General features: G+C 39.1%; 5 protein-coding genes across 26 annotated transcripts in view; 3 read left to right on the top strand and 2 right to left on the bottom strand.

The window, feature by feature from the left end:
- Positions 1 to 70: 70 nt before the first annotated feature.
- Positions 71 to 2,871, top strand: LOC116920257 (uncharacterized protein KIAA0930 homolog). 3 transcript variants are annotated; one of them, XM_032926414.2, is made up of 11 exons: positions 89 to 571; positions 630 to 790; positions 857 to 1,036; positions 1,092 to 1,193; positions 1,260 to 1,400; positions 1,466 to 1,604; positions 1,670 to 1,776; positions 1,851 to 2,019; positions 2,255 to 2,398; positions 2,524 to 2,673; positions 2,742 to 2,871. In XM_032926414.2, exons 1-11 carry the CDS (start codon positions 439 to 441, stop codon positions 2,780 to 2,782), a joined length of 1,467 nt encoding a protein of 488 aa, XP_032782305.2. In that variant the 5' UTR covers positions 89 to 438; the 3' UTR covers positions 2,783 to 2,871. The 3 variants fall into 3 exon arrangements, with proteins under 3 accessions (XP_032782307.2, XP_032782306.2, XP_032782305.2); XM_032926416.2 differs by lacking the exon at positions 2,742 to 2,871 and having other exon boundaries at positions 71 to 571; positions 1,851 to 2,056; positions 2,524 to 2,666; XM_032926415.2 differs by lacking the exon at positions 2,255 to 2,398 and having other exon boundaries at positions 75 to 571.
- A 631-nt stretch (positions 2,872 to 3,502) lies between these two features.
- LOC116920232 (protein fem-1 homolog C) lies at positions 3,503 to 12,457 on the top strand. 15 transcript variants are annotated; one of them, XM_045171704.1, is made up of 12 exons: positions 3,503 to 5,920; positions 5,997 to 6,684; positions 6,753 to 7,099; positions 7,170 to 7,264; positions 7,721 to 8,019; positions 8,094 to 8,260; positions 8,327 to 8,604; positions 8,677 to 8,869; positions 8,949 to 9,041; positions 11,144 to 11,734; positions 11,948 to 12,073; positions 12,182 to 12,457. In XM_045171704.1, exons 1-2 carry the CDS (start codon positions 4,141 to 4,143, stop codon positions 6,008 to 6,010), a joined length of 1,794 nt encoding a protein of 597 aa, XP_045027639.1. In that variant the 5' UTR covers positions 3,503 to 4,140; the 3' UTR covers positions 6,011 to 6,684; positions 6,753 to 7,099; positions 7,170 to 7,264; positions 7,721 to 8,019; positions 8,094 to 8,260; positions 8,327 to 8,604; positions 8,677 to 8,869; positions 8,949 to 9,041; positions 11,144 to 11,734; positions 11,948 to 12,073; positions 12,182 to 12,457. The 15 variants fall into 15 exon arrangements, with proteins under 15 accessions (XP_045027639.1, XP_045027649.1, XP_045027644.1 ...); XM_045171714.1 differs by having other exon boundaries at positions 11,948 to 11,986; XM_045171709.1 differs by lacking the exons at positions 11,948 to 12,073; positions 12,182 to 12,457 and having other exon boundaries at positions 11,144 to 11,523; positions 11,581 to 11,735.
- Positions 9,264 to 10,569, bottom strand: LOC116920315. Its single transcript, XM_032926522.2, has 4 exons — positions 10,404 to 10,569; positions 10,190 to 10,306; positions 9,890 to 10,115; positions 9,264 to 9,824 (listed from the first exon to the last, which is right to left on the bottom strand). The coding sequence occupies exons 3-4, from the start codon at positions 10,011 to 10,013 to the stop codon at positions 9,349 to 9,351; spliced, it is 600 nt and encodes a 199-aa protein (XP_032782413.2). The 5' UTR covers positions 10,014 to 10,115; positions 10,190 to 10,306; positions 10,404 to 10,569; the 3' UTR covers positions 9,264 to 9,348.
- LOC116920289 (ribonuclease P protein subunit p40) lies at positions 11,557 to 14,097 on the bottom strand. 3 transcript variants are annotated; one of them, XR_006644750.1, is made up of 9 exons: positions 13,763 to 14,097; positions 13,386 to 13,692; positions 13,202 to 13,327; positions 12,957 to 13,140; positions 12,673 to 12,887; positions 12,516 to 12,597; positions 12,177 to 12,408; positions 11,996 to 12,058; positions 11,557 to 11,889 (listed from the first exon to the last, which is right to left on the bottom strand). XR_006644750.1 is itself a non-coding variant. In XM_032926484.2 (6 exons), the coding sequence occupies exons 1-6, from the start codon at positions 13,883 to 13,885 to the stop codon at positions 12,512 to 12,514; spliced, it is 1,041 nt and encodes a 346-aa protein (XP_032782375.2). In that variant the 5' UTR covers positions 13,886 to 13,988; the 3' UTR covers positions 12,447 to 12,511. The 3 variants fall into 3 exon arrangements, 1 of the variants encoding a protein (XP_032782375.2); XR_006644749.1 differs by having other exon boundaries at positions 11,557 to 12,058; XM_032926484.2 differs by lacking the exons at positions 11,557 to 11,889; positions 11,996 to 12,058; positions 12,177 to 12,408 and having other exon boundaries at positions 12,447 to 12,597; positions 13,763 to 13,988.
- Positions 14,098 to 14,363: 266 nt separating this feature from the next.
- Positions 14,364 to 16,509, top strand: part of LOC116920218 (aquaporin-9) — a 28,898-nt gene continuing 26,752 nt past the window's right edge. For 3 of the 4 annotated variants that reach the window (XM_045171727.1, XM_032926364.2, XM_045171726.1), the window contains exons 1-2: positions 14,364 to 14,522; positions 14,583 to 16,462. In XM_045171727.1, the coding sequence (XP_045027662.1) occupies positions 15,154 to 16,462 (1,309 nt within the window). In that variant the 5' untranslated portion in view covers positions 14,364 to 14,522; positions 14,583 to 15,153. The remainder of the gene's footprint in view (positions 14,523 to 14,582; positions 16,463 to 16,509) is intronic. The other variant, XM_045171728.1, reaches the window with a different exon arrangement.

Raw genomic sequence — 16,509 nt, forward strand, 5'->3', positions numbered from 1 at the left:
CGTATTTATTATATCATATTTTATGTAGTTTCTGGAGTTGTGGAGTCTGGAGTATAGTTTTACTTTAATTTTGCTTTAAATTAAAATCTAGTATTTTATTACTAGAGGGATGTATTCAAAACTTTGAACTTTAAAGGAATTTGAGTTCAAGTTCATCGTTGCCTCCGACTTCGAGCACTGATTGTCAGGTGTCAGATTGTCAGCTGTGTGCCTGGCAAATGTCGAAATTGGTGTTAAAATACTGAACTTGTTTGTTATGGTCGTGTGAGTTTTTGATAACGAAAATGTTTAATCTCTTTTGCTGCTAAGAATAATACTCCGAAATGAACCTTCGCTTTATTTGATCATTAAAAATAGATTTATGGGATTTCAGTCAGCTGTGTCAATGCTCATCTTTTAGATTCTCTGTAGTTTTAACATTTTTAGAGTCAGTCACTAATGGCTGTAAGCTGGGACAAACTGAGTTCTATGGTGGACTCTGTAAATACTCGGTCACCCAATGCTCTAGAGCAGCTATTAGAGGAAGTCAATTTTCAAAGAAGGAAAGAACGAAGAAAATGTGTTAGAGATGGTGGGTGAACATGCAGTTAATACATGTGCCAGGTTTTTTACCTCATATTATAATTTAGATTCTGACTTTGTGATGCTTCATGGAACGCCATACTGGACTGATTTGTTTGTTCGGCACTTTCTTTTTGAATCAGATCAAAGTATTGATGCTGATGATCTCCTATTTTTTGTAAGAAAAAAACTAATTAAAGGTTCCACTAGATTTCTCATGAAATTTGAGGTACCCATTTTTTGTTTCATATTCTGCTGTACTGGAATTGAAGTTTTCTTTTCCCTTACATTTTAGACTGAAGTGGAAGTTTTCCGTCGAGACAGCAAAAAACTACCAATAGGAGATCCTGATGTTGCATGGGAGGAAACACTATATTTAAATTTAATTATTCATCAGTTTGATTACATGTTGACCCTGGCAGTTTGCACAAGAACAAGCCCTAAAGATCTACAAGTGCTAAAGCGTCATTGTCAAGTATTACCCATGCTCCCTCACTTTGAAATGTATTTATATATATGAATTTTTGCAGAGAGTTTATGCGTCACCCAGTCGTAGGAGAATGGACGTAAAAGGTGATCTAGAAGAAATTACATATCCAAACATTTGTTTCATGGTAGACAATTTTGATGAGGTTAGGATGTCAATACCTTAAGAATGTCAAAGTAAAATCTACTCAAGAATTTAATATTATACATAGGTCTATGACGATATGCTCGTCAGAGATGGTGAGATGGTATGCGTCGAGCTGGTTGCCACTAATAGACGTGGAATTCCCCAGGGAGTCCTTTTCTTGGGTTCCATACGATACGAAGCCTTAAAGAAAGTTTACGATTCCAGGGTGAGTAGTCAATTAACTTTTCTGGTCATCATTTCCTAACCAATCTATGCTCCGCGACACTATAGGCTAGCTTAGGCACGAGAGTGGCCCAAAAATTTTCTTTGGGGCTGTGGAATGGAGCAAACACACATCGCATGGAGTTCGTTCGCATGAAAGGCCCTCAAGGAAAGGGCCATTCTGAAATGGCTGTTACGAAACCTAAAAGTAGAACTTACATTTTATGATGCCCTATTTTCTATATTTGAAAAACCATGGCGGTTATTTTACAGGTTCGGGATTGGACACGCCATGCTCGGAACCCGGTTTTAGTGCAACAGAGCTTTGGGATGCTGAATGGGATTCTGAACCGGAAGATTTGTGCTCAAATACTAGACAGGTATCTTTCGCTTCTGGTTACAGCCATTAAAGGGAAAACTGTATTGAAAATGTTATTCTATTCGTTTGATGCAGAGACGATTGAGCGAGCCAAGTGGTGGTATGCCTATAAATAGCCGTTGTCAACGGCCGAATACTAGTCATCAAATGAATGGAGGTAGTAACGTGCCACGTTTGGAGAATGAAAACATTGATAAGTGCAGCAGTGCTTGGAACGAGATAGAAGCCGGAGATGTACGAGACGGTAAGCAGAAGACGGTCGCAAGTTCTTCGCTATTTAGGTGTTTATTTGACATTTTGATGTTGATTTCTTTGCTGTTTGAAACCCGCGTATTTATTTATTTATTTTTAATTTCCAACAGTTTTGATTAGGTTGAATTTTTTTGCTCGCTAAAAATTCTTACTGCATGTCAGTTGCCCCTTTTATTTTAGTCCATTTCTTGTTATTGGCTTCGTTGCCGCTGTGTTGTATCCACTAGGCATGCTGGCCGAGGAATCGGAATCAACGGGCGTACACAGCCACAAGACTGGTGCGACGTACAAGCAACTGGTGGATGGCAACCGAGTTTACTTTCGTGATGGAGAGTCAGCTCGGCCCAATGTACCTGCTGGTCCGCCCGCCGGTGTGCTATTGTTTCTTTTCCATAAGCTTATCTTGTTTTGCTTTTCCTTTCAATGTTTTTCTTACTGCCGCTTTGTAACTTAAGAAATTGTATATATTAATCGTTATTTTGGTTAATTTCAACAGAGCTGGATGACGGAGTGTGCAATCCACTTTGGACCATGAAAGGATTCACACAAACCTTCCATTACTTAAAGGAATCCCGACGTGCTCAGTCGGTGCCTCTCAACGCGCTTCTCACTTACGTCACTGTTCCTTGGTATTCAATTATCGCTGGTAAGTTCAAGCGTGTTTAAGTCATTACAACACCTCTTAGTTTATATTTTCTGATCGTATCAAAACAGACATACTGGACCATCATGACACGCCTACTCTTACATTCTAATGAAAGCAACAATTCATTCCCGTTTTGATCTTGTCAAAACTTCCTTCTGTTTTCTAGTTATTTCTAAGTCATTTTTGTGTTGTTTGTTTTTTCAAACGTAGAGAATGAAACTTTCTCTATGGTTCGAGGTTAATTGTCTCACCTTGAAGAGCCGCCAGTGCTTGCACTTTCCAAAATCGTTTTCTTGATGTTTTGCTTATTTTTCTCCGAGATTATATTTTTCTTTCGTTAGATTCATGTTTATCCATGAAATACAATTGTTTGGTCAAAAAATTATAAAAAAGGTAATGATTAATGAAAAATTTTATCTTTACTTTGGTTTTCCCAGGGAAGAAGGGGTTTTCCCTTGTTGATCTTTGATTTTTCAAGTCAAATGTTACGTGGTTTTCGTCTGCTAAGTCTAATGATGAAACTGAACAAAAAGAGAGAGCACGTGTAGTTTAGAATTTTTTATATGTAGTCCCCATGCTGGCAACTTGTAATTGTAATCACATGGAGTAGTTAAATTATTGAACACTTGGCTTGGTTAGCAACTGTTATGAAGTTACCACGATTTCAAGCTGTATCTCTTCTTGGCAACAGAAGACTATATTGTCTTGATGTGGAGCCATCATCTTCAACCCGTGAAGAAACTGAAGGCAAAAGATGATGTATCGTGAAGGCTTTTCTCTAAATAGGAAACCGATGGGTTGCCACCAACTTCCAATTGGTGATGGACTAGCCAGAATTCCCAGAGTTTCTATAAATAATGCTGTGTTTGTAATTTATTTTAGAGACACTGCTGAAATGTGTTTGCTGAAGTAATTGGAAGACCTGGAGCAAGGGCTGGTATATGAGGAGGAGTTGATGTTGGTTCCACCAGTAAAACAATTCACATCTCCTAGATGTCTACCATTTGCTCTTTGTATCCAACTGACAAAAAAAAAAAAAAACAGAAAAATTTGGTTTCCATCAGTCTAAGGTAAGCAATCCCCAATGTTCTTTTATAATGCTACGTATTGCGCCTAAGCGTATTCTTCTAATTCTTAGCAAACATTTGGTTGAATGATAGTAAATAAGAAGAAAACAACACAATTAATAATTGCAGGCCAAATCATTAGTGCGATTTCTAAGTAGGTCCCTAACGCGTCTGAATGGTTGGTAGACCTTGGAATGTTTTTATTCTTATCTTTTCCATCTTTGCTCTATAATGTCATAACGTTTCAGTCTTCGTCGCGCTGTTTGGTTGACTCTTGAATCGTCATCAGTATAGTACTTTGTATGGGCTTCGGTTTAACACACTTCTTTAGTGCAGTCAAACGTTTTTATTCGTAACTAGTGTAGCGCAATTGCCTTTAGCGAAACGAAAAATCATCAGAATGACGTCATCAACCGGTGTATCTGATTTATTTTTCCAGGCAGTTAAAAGTGACTTGATAGATGAGTTACAGGAGATACGAATCACTTACGGATTGAAAGCAATAACAACCAGCATGATTGGTCAGCCTTGCAACGAAAAAGGCGACACGTCGCTATTGGTGGCCGTTAGCGGAAGACATTTTGTTATGTTCGAATTCTTAATGTCCCAGTTAAAGTTGAATGTCTTCTACAAGCAGAGGGAATACCAGCAGGTTTGCCCAAAGCCAAGCAAACGAGGTCGTGTCATAGACCTACTGCCGTTGTACGCTGCTGAAATCGCAATAGTCCGCGATGTTGCTGGCCAAGTTCCCATCACAAAAATGATAGAATCCATTGATCCATTCCGTGAAAAATTTTTATGGTTAGAGATCGTATTGAATTCAATTATGTCAAGCTCAGCCACCAGGTCAGATAAGATTGCAGCACTGGAACTTATGGGTGTAGCTTTCATCGTGAACCAATCCCAGTGCGAAATTCTACGTGGTCGCGGACTAGAATGTTGGAAGGAGGCACTTTGTTTACGTTCATCCACAAGTAATGGCGGCCAAGCGATCCCCAAGATTCCTTACATTCTACCCCATTTTGCTCACAATGCATTCGGAGATGCTTCGGAATTTGTTACAGTGAAGCAACTAGAAAAATATGAAAAGCAGTTGTCGTTTGATGGATCAGTGGAAGTTTGGCGATCTTGGCGTGATTCCCAGCTCCAAACTCAAGCCCTTCTCGTAAACCAAAGAATTGTGGCCCAGTCCTATCATGCTGGCCCCAGTTACTTTCATTTGAAGCACTTATGGGACTATGCGGATAACTTTTGGAACCACAAACAATACAGCGGTGTGATAAAAATCTTACTTCTGATCCTGGAGCAATCTAGCGGATTTAATTTTATTTCTTCTCTCAACTGCATTTATGTTTTCCTTGATTCGCTCCAGATGTTGTCACAGTGTTTCCAAACGATTTATCAAAAACCGCTCAATAGCCCAGAAAGAGAAGAATTATCGGTTGAAAACCTTTTGATATCCGTCAAGTTCGGTTCTACCGTGGCTCACTTGTTACCGATCGCACAAGAACACCTCAAGAAATCCACCTACAAGCTAAACATCATGATGAATGTGTATGACATTCTGTCAATTTTGGTTTCCATGTACCCACAACAAAGTTGGCAGGAAAGCCAACAGTTAAAACGATGCCTTTGTCGTTATTTCCGCCTTGATAGCTGGTCAAATATTCTCTTTTTCCCGATTGAAAGACTTATTTCTTTCCACTCTAGATATCCTGGTGGTGCCGCCACCCAAGTGAAGATTGTCCAGCTGTTCCTGGAAGCTGGAGCTGATCCCAACATTACCAACGAAAATGGCAAAACTCCCCTTCATATTTTGTCCGAGAGTTTGTCGAAGTTACATTGGAATGGGATCATATTTCCAGCATCCCCATTGCAGTCGTATTCTACCTTTTTCTACGACGTTTTTAAAGCATTGTTGGATTCAGGGTACCATCTCGACTTGGTGACGAGAGACAAAGGCAGAACTGTTCTCGGTATTTTAAAAAACCAACCGATGTGTCTTCGGCAAGCAGGGGCACTTGGGGATCTCAAATTGAACGAATTGATAAATTCTCTGGTTGGCACAGTATTACCTCTTTCCTGTTACTGCGTACAAAGTATCCACCATCATCGAATCCCGTTTGAAGATCAACTACCACCTAGGCTACAGTCATTTGTTCGCCTCCATGTTGTCAAAGGTAGCTACCAATAAGAAAGTATATTTGAGTCTAGTGTATTTGAAAAATGTGTTACGATTTTGATTATTTTTTGCAGATTGCGTCACATAAGATTTCTTCGCCTTTTAAAGAGATGACACTGAAAATTTGATTCTCCTTTCCAAGAACGTCAGACGGCCAGAGGAGGTGAATACGTTTGTGGTCGTAATTGAGAATCAATCTTCAGCAGGAACTGTTGTCTACGTGTTACTGTAAACTTATGTAGCCAACGTCAAACTAGAGATGACTGGTTCTTTCATTCTTCCTTGCCTCGGATATTGAATCTATCCCGTTCTAACACTTCTAATCCCAACCAGAGTTATGCCCCAACTGTTCCACAACTTCTTATTCGCAAACACAGCGCATAGACTATGCCGTAACGTGAAATCTGAATGAGATTCTAACTAAATCAAATGAAAAGTTAATAAGAAAGCTAAATCATTGATTCTCATTTTTCTTTTTTGCCAACTTATCGTATGAAGTACGCGGCAACGCGGCTGTTTCCTGTAGTTTGGCTCTACGCTTTAGACAGCCATTTTGGCTCTTTATCTGTCTCCCAACCGGTAATGGCGCGAAGCTGCAAGCTTTGTGATCTGTATCTTGCCTTCTAAGTTGTTATTGATGAAATTTGGTTAAAGTTAAAAACATATTCCGTTTATCTCAGTACCTAAAATTTTCAGAAAAATGGTACGCTTTTCCAAATGGGATAAACGAAAAATCATTCATATGACAGTTCACTGTTGAAGGTATTCGTGATCTTCTATTTAACTAACATCGAAAGTGATTTTTGTTCAAGTTTCGATTCCTATATTAGGGGTTATCTAATGAAAAAAGAAGGGCAGATCCTCTGGTCACTGTTTCTCATGAATTTCAGTAGTCTAGTACAGGCAATTAATTACCTTAATTACTGCCTGAGGTGGATCATGTAAGACTTAAGCGAGCTCCAAAAGATTACATCTTGATACACCACTCAATTCAGAGAAAAAAGAGGGAATAGATGATGGCCAATGGTACTCAATGTTAGCCCAGTAGCAGCATGCTGTGTTTGCAGTACTACTTGTTCTTTCATACCTTGCCCCAAGGTTGTGGGGGAAACGGTGTAAGCTACAACTCCTTATGACATTTTATGCCAGTTATCTTTCAATTGTTCCTGGCTTACTGGTAATAGCAACACCTATCTAATTTTTTATTTTCACTGGGTATGTTGGTATTGAATCGAATCTTTTCTCAGCTGTGACTTCAGTGTCTTACATTTAACCATGAAGATGTCTTCTTTTGGATATTCGTAATAGCTGAGATTGGCTGACCGGAGTTTGCTAGCGCAAGGTCAGTTTCTTGTTCACTTGCATTGTTGTTGCGATGTTTAGTTATGTGTCTGCAATCCTAGTTGCGCTTGGAAAAGTTACAGTAAACGGTTTGTACTCATTGAGCTCCATAGACCGAGTAAATGGCGCTTCAGAAATTTCTAGCAGCTATTTGGTTCAAACAGGTTGGTATTCTTGTTAGTGCTTGTCTTTGGATACGTTCCATCGCACTAGCCCTTCGGTCTACTCCATCTTGAACACCTGCATTGGTGCTGAGAAGCTTTTTCTATAGAAAAAAATTATAGAAGCCGTGAACAATTTGCCAAAGCTAAAGCCAGGATACCAATATGTACGGAGATTGTGCGTATCGGAGCCGTTTTGTACCTGTTGAAATTCTGCAGCAGCACTTGCTGTTCGATTCATCCTAATTTATATTTACATTGAAAAATGATTTAATTGACAGGGCTCTTCTTTGCAGTTTAGGGAAACGTATGGCGTCGCCGAAACTGCGTTTAATTTATATTGCGTGTTCAGCATTCGTTGTGGTTATTAGCCTGTCCTTCAGAGGAATACAGACTTCAGATGGGTGAGTCATGAAATACGTTTTGTTTGTTTGTTTGCAGATATCTTGTGGTTGGCTTGGCTCCCTGGACTTGGAGACTTGCACAGCTGTCTTTACACAGTACTCCAGAAAGTCAATTCCTGCGTCGACAAAAGCGATTTCTGTAAGGAAAACCTTTTCCGTAGCAACCAAGTTTCTGTTGGCATTTTGGCAAAGTAATTTTCTTTCATACTCAACAAATTAATTGTATAACATCATTTTACATTGGCAGATTAATCTCTTTCTGTAGGATCTCGCCCGTGTTGCAGTATACAGTTATGCCAAATTTCGCTAGTAATTTGATGGGAAAAGCAAAAAGACGCCCATCTTGAACTGCTCGAATGGTTCCAATCGCCTACCATTAGAAGCTAAGTGTTCCTAGCGATCTGATCAAGCCAGGAACATGTTCGCTTTTGAGTAATGACTAACATTTAAGTTCAGAATTGTATTGAAATGTTTTTAAAAGTTTTCCTTTCGTTCCAGGTGTGTTCTGCTGGACCGTCAATCGTTGACACTGAAACAAGAATATCCAAATGGACTGCAGAGAAAAGTAAGCCATGGTATTCTGATCATGAAATGGAAGTGATCACTAGTGCAAAATGACGACAAGAAGTATCCGTCGATAGCTCAGTTGGTAGAGCGGTGGACTGTAGAATTAGATTCACGAAGACAGTGAAAGTCGTGAATGATATGTGCAAGGTATCCATAGGTCGCTGGTTCAACTCCGGCTCGACGGAGAAATCTTTTTTTAGCCACTCAAGGTTGTTAATTTTCATTTATTTATATAATTATTTATTTGCACATGTATTTATTTATTTATTTTTTAAGTCTAGAGGAACGTGCAACCCCGAGTAGTAGCCATCTTTTCCCATCCGAGAAAGGAAACGGAAATTGAAAAGTGATACGGAAACAGGAGTCGAACAAAGTTTTGTAAAGACACTTGAACCACAATGTCAGTCATGCAAATCTTTATCATATCGTTTTTGGATAACGATTCGTGAAGAGAATAACTCGGTGAGAATTTTGGTAAGTAAAGACGCACCTCGTAAAAACAGTGGTAAAAAAGTTATACAATATCTCGTGCTTTATGTTACTGACTACCTAGATTTTGATCTTCTGGCTACAGGATAATAAATCTCAAAGAATATAGAAGAATAAAGGGGTATAAAGACAACCACCTCCTGGTGTGGCCGCCGTGGTAAGTGCAGAAATCAACTTGATTCACTATAGTATTGTTAATAATAGTACTATAAAAATAATAATATAATATTAGTATATTACTATAAATAATAATGGTAGCTAGAAATCGTTTAGTATTTTAAAATGAATCTCCCAATTTCTTGTATCGATCAAGTAGGCATCGAAGTCTTAGTGAAGGGAAATGAAGATAGCCAGCGAAATAACAGTAGACGTTGAAAAGTATCGTTCTCAATATTTATGTTGTGCCAATTTATTGACTCGAATAGGAATCTTACATTAGATTTTAACGACCAGTAGGACGTTATTTACAGCGACAAGACAACTTCTTCCTCCATAAGCCAGCCAGTGAAATAAACAAAACCGTTGCCGTTCAAGTAGACATCTGGCGAAATTCTGTATATCTCCACGGAAAGCTGATCGCCCTTTTGTAGATTTTGCGTAGATAGCGAAGAAAACGGTCCCCATTGGCCTAAGGTGCCGGCCTCACCGGCGTGAGCCATCGCTATTTGATTGCTGTTCTTGTACAATCCGATGTAGAAAATACGTCGATATGAAGACACTGGGAACCACGCAAGTCCAGTGATGGAAAAGAAATATTTCCCCGCCCGAGGTGCCGTGAATATGCCTGTCTTCACATCCATGGCTCCCCCGACGTTCAAGTGTTCAACATTGAACAAAACCGTTGTATTTGATTGTTTGAATGCATCCCTAGTGATTCTCTGGACGTGGAAGTAGGTTGGCGCCGATTTAACGTCGGCGAATCCGATCCATTTCTGGAAACCTACGAGCGTTTGAAAAGGGATAGTTCAAGAGCGGAATTTGCTTTTAAATGTCGGATATTATTACTAGGATCGAAGGTCAACTTGGAAAAATCACAGTGAACTAGCTCAATGTGTTGGGCTCCAACAACCGGATAAATTCCATTTAAATAAAAGCCCGCCGCTTTTAAATCCAAGCAGGAAGTGGGCATTCTTGTTGTTCCTTGTCTTAAATTGGCGTTACTTCCGACAGCTCTGAGGTCCGTAGCAGCTCCTTCTGGAGCATTGCGAGCGTTGTAACTTAGAAGTTCTTTCTGAAAAAAAAAAAAATTCATTCAAGTATAATTTGAATTTCTACGAGGGTTAGCATATGTAGTTAATGACTTACAAGTTGCTGATCTTTTAGTCTGATTTCTTCCTCGAGCTGGGCATCTTTTTCTTCAAGCTGCTTACATTTGAATTCAAGTTGAGCTATTTTGATGTCTACAGTTTCTTTGAGTTGTACCTGGTATGTGTGTATAAGGGTTGCTTTAGTGAAACATTTCAAACCAAATGCATTGAAAGTGAATTCGAGAAGGTTGGAAAAAAATAATTTAGGCTACATAGTTTTCGCGTAATTGCTGTAATTCTTTCTCCGAGGAAAGGACTGTTCCGGTTGAACAGCCAAGCCACGTCAAAGCCAGGATACTAATACGAACGAATATCGTAGGCGGATTGAGCCATTGAAGTCGGGCGATGTCTACTCTCGAACGACATGGCCCATCCCAATTTATAGCTCACTGAGAAAAGGTTCATTCGACTTTCTGCGTGGACGCATTGCTTCTTTGTAAACTTGTTGAATTACGTTGCATGTGGGCTAGTTTTTGCGGTTACGATATCCTTGACAGATATAAACACTTTGACTAGTGAATCGCGCAAGGCTCGCTAACGCTATTGAAACATGTGGTTAACATCTTTCCGTTGTATTGACTGTATCAGCAACTGTGTTTTCACACATGTACACTCGTGTAATGCGACGCATGTAATAACGTTGAGTTTTGGGCATTGAATTTGCAGAACGCAATTTCACTCTCTTTTTTGAAATGTAGCTTTGTTTGTGCGCTTTCTTTTTTCTTTCGGCCATCGTTTTCCTTATACATTACTTCCCTCATAAAGTTCTTAATGCGTTTGTTGTCGTTTTGTAAGAATACCTGTGGTGTAGCTGTTAGCGGTTTTGATCTATTTTTCAAGTTCAAGTGCGAAGATAAAGAGTAAAGTAAGCAGTAGATATTGAATTTTTTGTTAGAAAGACATCTTCCTCTAGTAGCCAACCAGTGAAATAAGTGAAAACGTTCCCGTTCAGATGGACACCTAGCGAGATTTCGTACATCTCCATCCAGATCTGATCAGCTCTTTTCAAGTTCACCTTAATTTGCAAGGAAGTCGGTCCCCAATTTGCCAACAGTGCTGGCAACGCCGGAGTGAGTAAAAGAAATGCGATTGCCGTTCTTAAACAGTCCTGTAAAAGGAGCGTAGAGTTGAAGACGGGGGGAACCAGACCAGTCCAGAAATGGAGAACAAAATAATTCCACGCTTGAGTTGCGGTGAATTTCCCTGTCTGGGTGTTCATTGCTCCTCCGACGTTCAATTGAATTCGTCGCCTCTGCTCCTCTGGACGTAGCAGTACGTAGACACCGATTTGATATCCGCATATCCTATCCATGTCTGAAAGCGTTTTCTAGTGTCAGTTAATGTTTTGAAGTTACGAAATAATTCTTAATTTTTAGATTTTTTATTTAGATTTACTTGCATCGTTTGATGGCATTGTAAAATCGCAGTTCACCGTTTCCACGAATTTGGATCTGACTACCGAATACAATCCGCTTGAAGAACGACCATTATTTCTGAAATCCGCGCAGGATCTCGGTATTGAGTTTGGTCGCAGTCTGGTCGGGTAAGGTTATTCTCAGCCAATGCTAAATCGATTTTCGTGCCGGCTTTAGAAGTCAGGCTGTCAAGGCGAGTAGAAACGATTCTTGTTGAATTTTAAGCTCCAGTTCCATCATCTTCATCGTCAATTAGATGACCTCAACCTTTTTGCTTTTTCGTCTGTAATTTAGAACGTAGTCTTATCATTAACCATAATATTTGCATACTATATTTACAGGAGAAAAAAAGGACAATCTAAAGGATCAAAATCCAAAAGGTACTTCACATTTTGCCGTTCCAATGTTTCCAGTCTAGTGTCCCTTGCAGCCAACATTTGGTTGATTTCAGCCTATTAAACAATATCGTTAGTTCTATTCCGTTTTTAGGATTTGCATAAAATGACAATACATGACAATATTTTTATAATATTATACATGACATGACAATATTTTTATTGGATTTCTTACATTAGTGCCTGTTGGTTGTTCCAGCTGTTGCTCGACTGTAAGGCTAGTCGTAAAGCAGAGCGAACAAGAGACAAAAAGCCAAACGCCTACAAAAACAGTTGCGAAGAATTTTCTTAATTAAATCTGCAGTGTAGCATAAAACAACTTTGCTTTTCGACGTTGGTAAGCTTAGGGATAAGAAGCTTCGTTGCAAAACCAAGTAATCCTGTAATGTGCAATACTACAGGAGGCCCTGAATTCATGTAAAAGAAAAGTTTTCAAATACAGGACTTCTATATCAAGATGTTTTTTATTCATTCAACATAGATGATGGTATGGCACAGATGGAAATAAATTCACTTGATTTTTCTTCTTGATGTTTGACTTGTAAAGACGTGGCATGCGTCGGATGTGGTTGTAAAAACGGACCAAATATTTGGTGCTGAAAATTACAAAAAAAAATAGGAGTTATTCTTTTCTCAACGTCGTGAAGAGTAGTATAAAATTATCAGCAAACCTGTTCGGAATTCGTCAAATCCGTGGAAAGTGAGATTAAGCCAAGCAGGCTGAGTAGTTTCTGTTACTTCTGGATGCAACCTTAAAATCACACCAAGTAACTGTTTTGCCTGGGAGGAAGGAAAAAATCCTCTCCATTTTAAGATGTGAACCTTTTCTGACTTATAAGAGGGCTCTGGGCAAATCATGGATGATGCATAGTCTTCCTCTTTGGGACTGTGTAAAAAAAAAAACAACAACATTAGAACATGAAGACTACTTTTTACCTTTGGATAAACTTGTTACCAAGTTATGTTCAGTGCAGCAGCACCAACCCATTCAATAACATCCAAAAGATCTGTTTCAGGGTGTAGCATTGGGATATGTGTTTGAGTCAAAATTCTTTCTTCAAACATTGGCTTACACTGAGCTACTCCAAAACCGAGCAAGTCAAGGTAAGCAGCAAAGGAGGAAGGGCATATGTCCACATCTAATGGTAAACATAAGTCAGTGTTGCTGTTCAAATTGCACTAGATTTAATAGCAACTAACCATGTGGTTGCCAACTCATAATCCAGTCAAACTGCAAACACACTTGATTCTTCAAACACCAAAAGACTCTTTTGTAATACTTGCAATCTGGAATAAACTTCTCATCCCGAACATCAATAGTCACACCTATTAAAATTAATTATCGTGGGATTTTAAGATTGTGTAACAGAAAAATGTTTCTTACGATATGTTGCAGTTTGCTTTCTGGAAGAAGTTATTTCTGTGTGTCCACTTAATCCCAATTCTTGATAAACATCTTTCCCGACAGAAAGGTGAAGCTTACCTGATTCAAAAATAATGCTTTGGTCAACATCTGACCATGTCCCAAGTGTTCGAGCATCAAGACTTCCTTTTTTTATAAATGCTGAAAGAAAATCAGGCTCCAACAATTTGTGAACGGGGAATTTTTCAACTCTGTAAAATATTGAATCTAAAAAAAAGTCTTGGATTTCTGCGATTTCCGGTATTTCACCGGGCAAAACTGCAGTTATCTAAACGTGTATGGAACAATTTCTATTATATATACATTTATGTGCACTAAAAGAACTATTAATATCATACTCCATGAAAGTGATTTCCAAATTCTTCAGAAGGCACCTTGTTCAATATTTGATCTCTTTTCACAGTGTATTCCTGGTTCAGAAATCTTGGCGGATCAAAATTTACTACCTCCGGGCTGATCATAGCGGGAAAAATTTAAAGATTTTTGATTTACTTGATTGAACTAAAAGTAGCTTTTTGTTTCGGTAGTTTAATCGTCTGCTTGTTTACATTTTTGTCGGCCTTGACGCCATCTTGTGGCTAACTCTAAAACTAATGAAAATCCTGCTCTCGTAGATGGCTTCAATGAATTGTCATTTATGCTCGCAGAAAAACGTTAATATCACAGTAGTCAGTGTTTCCACTAACAACTAAGAAGCCCGAGGATCGTTGCCTTGGCTGAAAATTCAGTTTCAGGATCATAGTGAGCTGAGGCAAGTGGAAAAAACAACTAGGAAAACAGTGAAGGTCACGCCATTGAAGCAAAGTGCAGGAAAACCAAATCTCGCTTTTAATAACGAGTTTTAAGAATACGATTCTTGCCAATTTTATGTATACATTTTTGCTACTATTTACTATTTATTTTTTCAATATCATACTAGGATTAATCAGCTTGTTTGCAAACGAATCATTGTGCATTGTCTAAAATCAATGAGCAAAAATGGGTTTCTGTTTATCCTGACATCTATAAACCGCCCAAAATGGCCGATGCCCTCTTGTTCTGATTTCTGAAGCTATTTTGTCTTTTCACGGATTCAATCAATGAAGCTTATATTAGAAAGTAAAGCATTAATATGTTATGACTTTGAAGTATCCATCAATTGTTTTCCCCGAAATCCAGATCTTACTGACGAGCTGATAATCGATCTCGAAGAAAACGTGGTAGTTGTAAGACGCCATCATGGCTACACAGACAGACGAAGTTCAATCGATTTTCGATAAGGTTGGAAGTTCATCAAAAGTGGAAGATACAGTTTCTTTTTCCTCTCGACGAGGTAGCCGGTCAGCTCGTGCGTTGAAATTTTATGTAGGAAATTCACGTTCAAAATGCACAAAAGAGAGGCTACAGAAATTTAGAAAAGAAACCAGTTGCTAATGACAAAGAAACTACTGTACTTGATGGAAAAGTTGACATCTTTCCAGAAAATCAGCAAAAGGATACTGACGTACAGGCTGATAGTAATAAAGGCAGGGGAGTTGATGCTTTTATTCCTGTAGAGAATGAGGAAGCAAAACTGTCACCTAAAGCTAACCAGGCACCATCAAGACGTCCATTAAGAAAACAATCTCTACCAGAAGTAGATGAACGATTGAAAGAGGAAAAACATTCCACCCACCAAAATTTAAACCATGTAAAAGAAAATATTTCAACTATTGATGCAAAGGCTGCAGAAGCAGGATTGTCTGAGCAAATGAATCAAGAACCAGAAAAGTTGTTAAATGATATCTTATCCCATCCTAGTAAACAAAAGCGAAGAATTGCTAAATATACCCCAACGAAAAACACCAAAATATCCGAAGTACGACCCAGGCGATCCAAACAGCAGCCGCGATTGGATAACAACCCTGTTAATCGTGTGGAAAACTCGCCAGATGATTCAAAGAATTTTGTAGATGTCAAAGAAATTATGAAAGACATGTCAAAGTTGTTGCCTCATATCGTTCTGCAACGAGTTCCCTTCCCCCGTGTTGCTGCTCCATCGCAACTCCAGCTTGCCGAACAACAGGAATCTTCCGCAAATCACGATAAAGAAGAACAATCTAGATCCGAAACCGCATCATCATCATTAGAAGAAGGCGGTAGTCGTTCGGCCGAGTTAGGCTCTCTTCATCCGATCGAGGAGAACTGTTTGATATTAGACGTGTTCTTATCTGGGGATAAAAAAGAAGACGATGCAAAATTAAAGAGTACTGTAATAGTTCAGTCCGCAACCGATCCAGAAGTCGTACCTGAAGAGTCTATATCCAAAGAGAAAAGCTGCATATCTGAAAATATTGAAAATTCTGTAGCTGCAGATGGTCCCGCTGTTATTTTAGATGTCAACCTCGATATTTGCGTCGAAGGTGGAGGTCATGTTGGGCTTAACGACGTCAAAATTACCGGCCAAAAGAGATCTGTATCTAGCCAAGAAGTAAAAAAATCGCCTGAAGTTAAACCATTGAGAGGTCGTCTTGGTCGTACACCTAAAGCAATGGCTGTTGAACCGGTAAAAACTCGTGGAAGAATTGTAAATTCAAGAAGGAAACTTGCTGAACCTTCGTTGGACCCGTTTCCATCACGGAATAGCACAGACGTAACCGAGAAACCTGAGGCTATCCAAAGTCTTGGTGTCACAGCCAAAGAGAAAGTTGTACACGAAAATGTCCAGGTCATCTCCGAAAAAAAAGGATCTCTTGCCGAAGAGCAAAAATTTGCAATTAATTCTGTTGTTGGATTGCCTGATAATATGGAGATAGTCAAAGAAAATGATGCTGATGCTGTTAGTAGCATTACCAGCCAAGAAGAAATCAAAATTGTAGATCTGGAAGAAGCTGCTTCAAATGAAGAAGTTAATTTGCTTACAGGAGTGAAACCATCTAAAATTCTCCGTGGACGTAGAGGCCGGGAACCCACTACGGGAAAAATTAAAGATGCGTCCGGACAATCTTCCGATGCTGAAACGACCAATTCCAGTGTGGTTGCCCATCAAACAAGTATGGAGAAATCTCTAACGTCAACAGGTAAGGAAAAGTAAACACAAATTCATTTGACATTTACCTTGATGTAT

This window comes from Daphnia magna, linkage group LG4 (assembly GCF_020631705.1).
Source record: "Daphnia magna isolate NIES linkage group LG4, ASM2063170v1.1, whole genome shotgun sequence".
In the NCBI taxonomy this organism is placed as follows: domain Eukaryota; kingdom Metazoa; phylum Arthropoda; class Branchiopoda; order Diplostraca; family Daphniidae; genus Daphnia; species Daphnia magna.

Coding starts and splice junctions, on each gene's coding strand:
- LOC116920257 (XM_032926414.2), top strand. CDS start 439: ATGGCTGTAAGCTGGGACAAACTGAGTTCTATGGTGGACTCTGTAAAT. Junction 1,194..1,259: donor TGGTAGACAATTTTGATGAG/GTTAGGATGTCA, acceptor TATTATACATAG/GTCTATGACGATATGCTCGT. Junction 1,401..1,465: donor AGAAAGTTTACGATTCCAGG/GTGAGTAGTCAA, acceptor GCGACACTATAG/GCTAGCTTAGGCACGAGAGT.
- LOC116920232 (XM_045171704.1), top strand. CDS start 4,141: ATGACGTCATCAACCGGTGTATCTGATTTATTTTTCCAGGCAGTTAAA.
- LOC116920315 (XM_032926522.2), bottom strand. CDS start 10,013: ATGCCCACTTCCTGCTTGGATTTAAAAGCGGCGGGCTTTTATTTAAAT. Junction 9,825..9,889: donor CAAGTTGACCTTCGATCCTA/GTAATAATATCC, acceptor AAACGCTCGTAG/GTTTCCAGAAATGGATCGGA.
- LOC116920289 (XM_032926484.2), bottom strand. CDS start 13,885: ATGATCAGCCCGGAGGTAGTAAATTTTGATCCGCCAAGATTTCTGAAC. Junction 13,328..13,385: donor AAAGCAAACTGCAACATATC/GTAAGAAACATT, acceptor TAATTTTAATAG/GTGTGACTATTGATGTTCGG. Junction 12,598..12,672: donor ATTTGACGAATTCCGAACAG/GTTTGCTGATAA, acceptor TGTAATTTTCAG/CACCAAATATTTGGTCCGTT.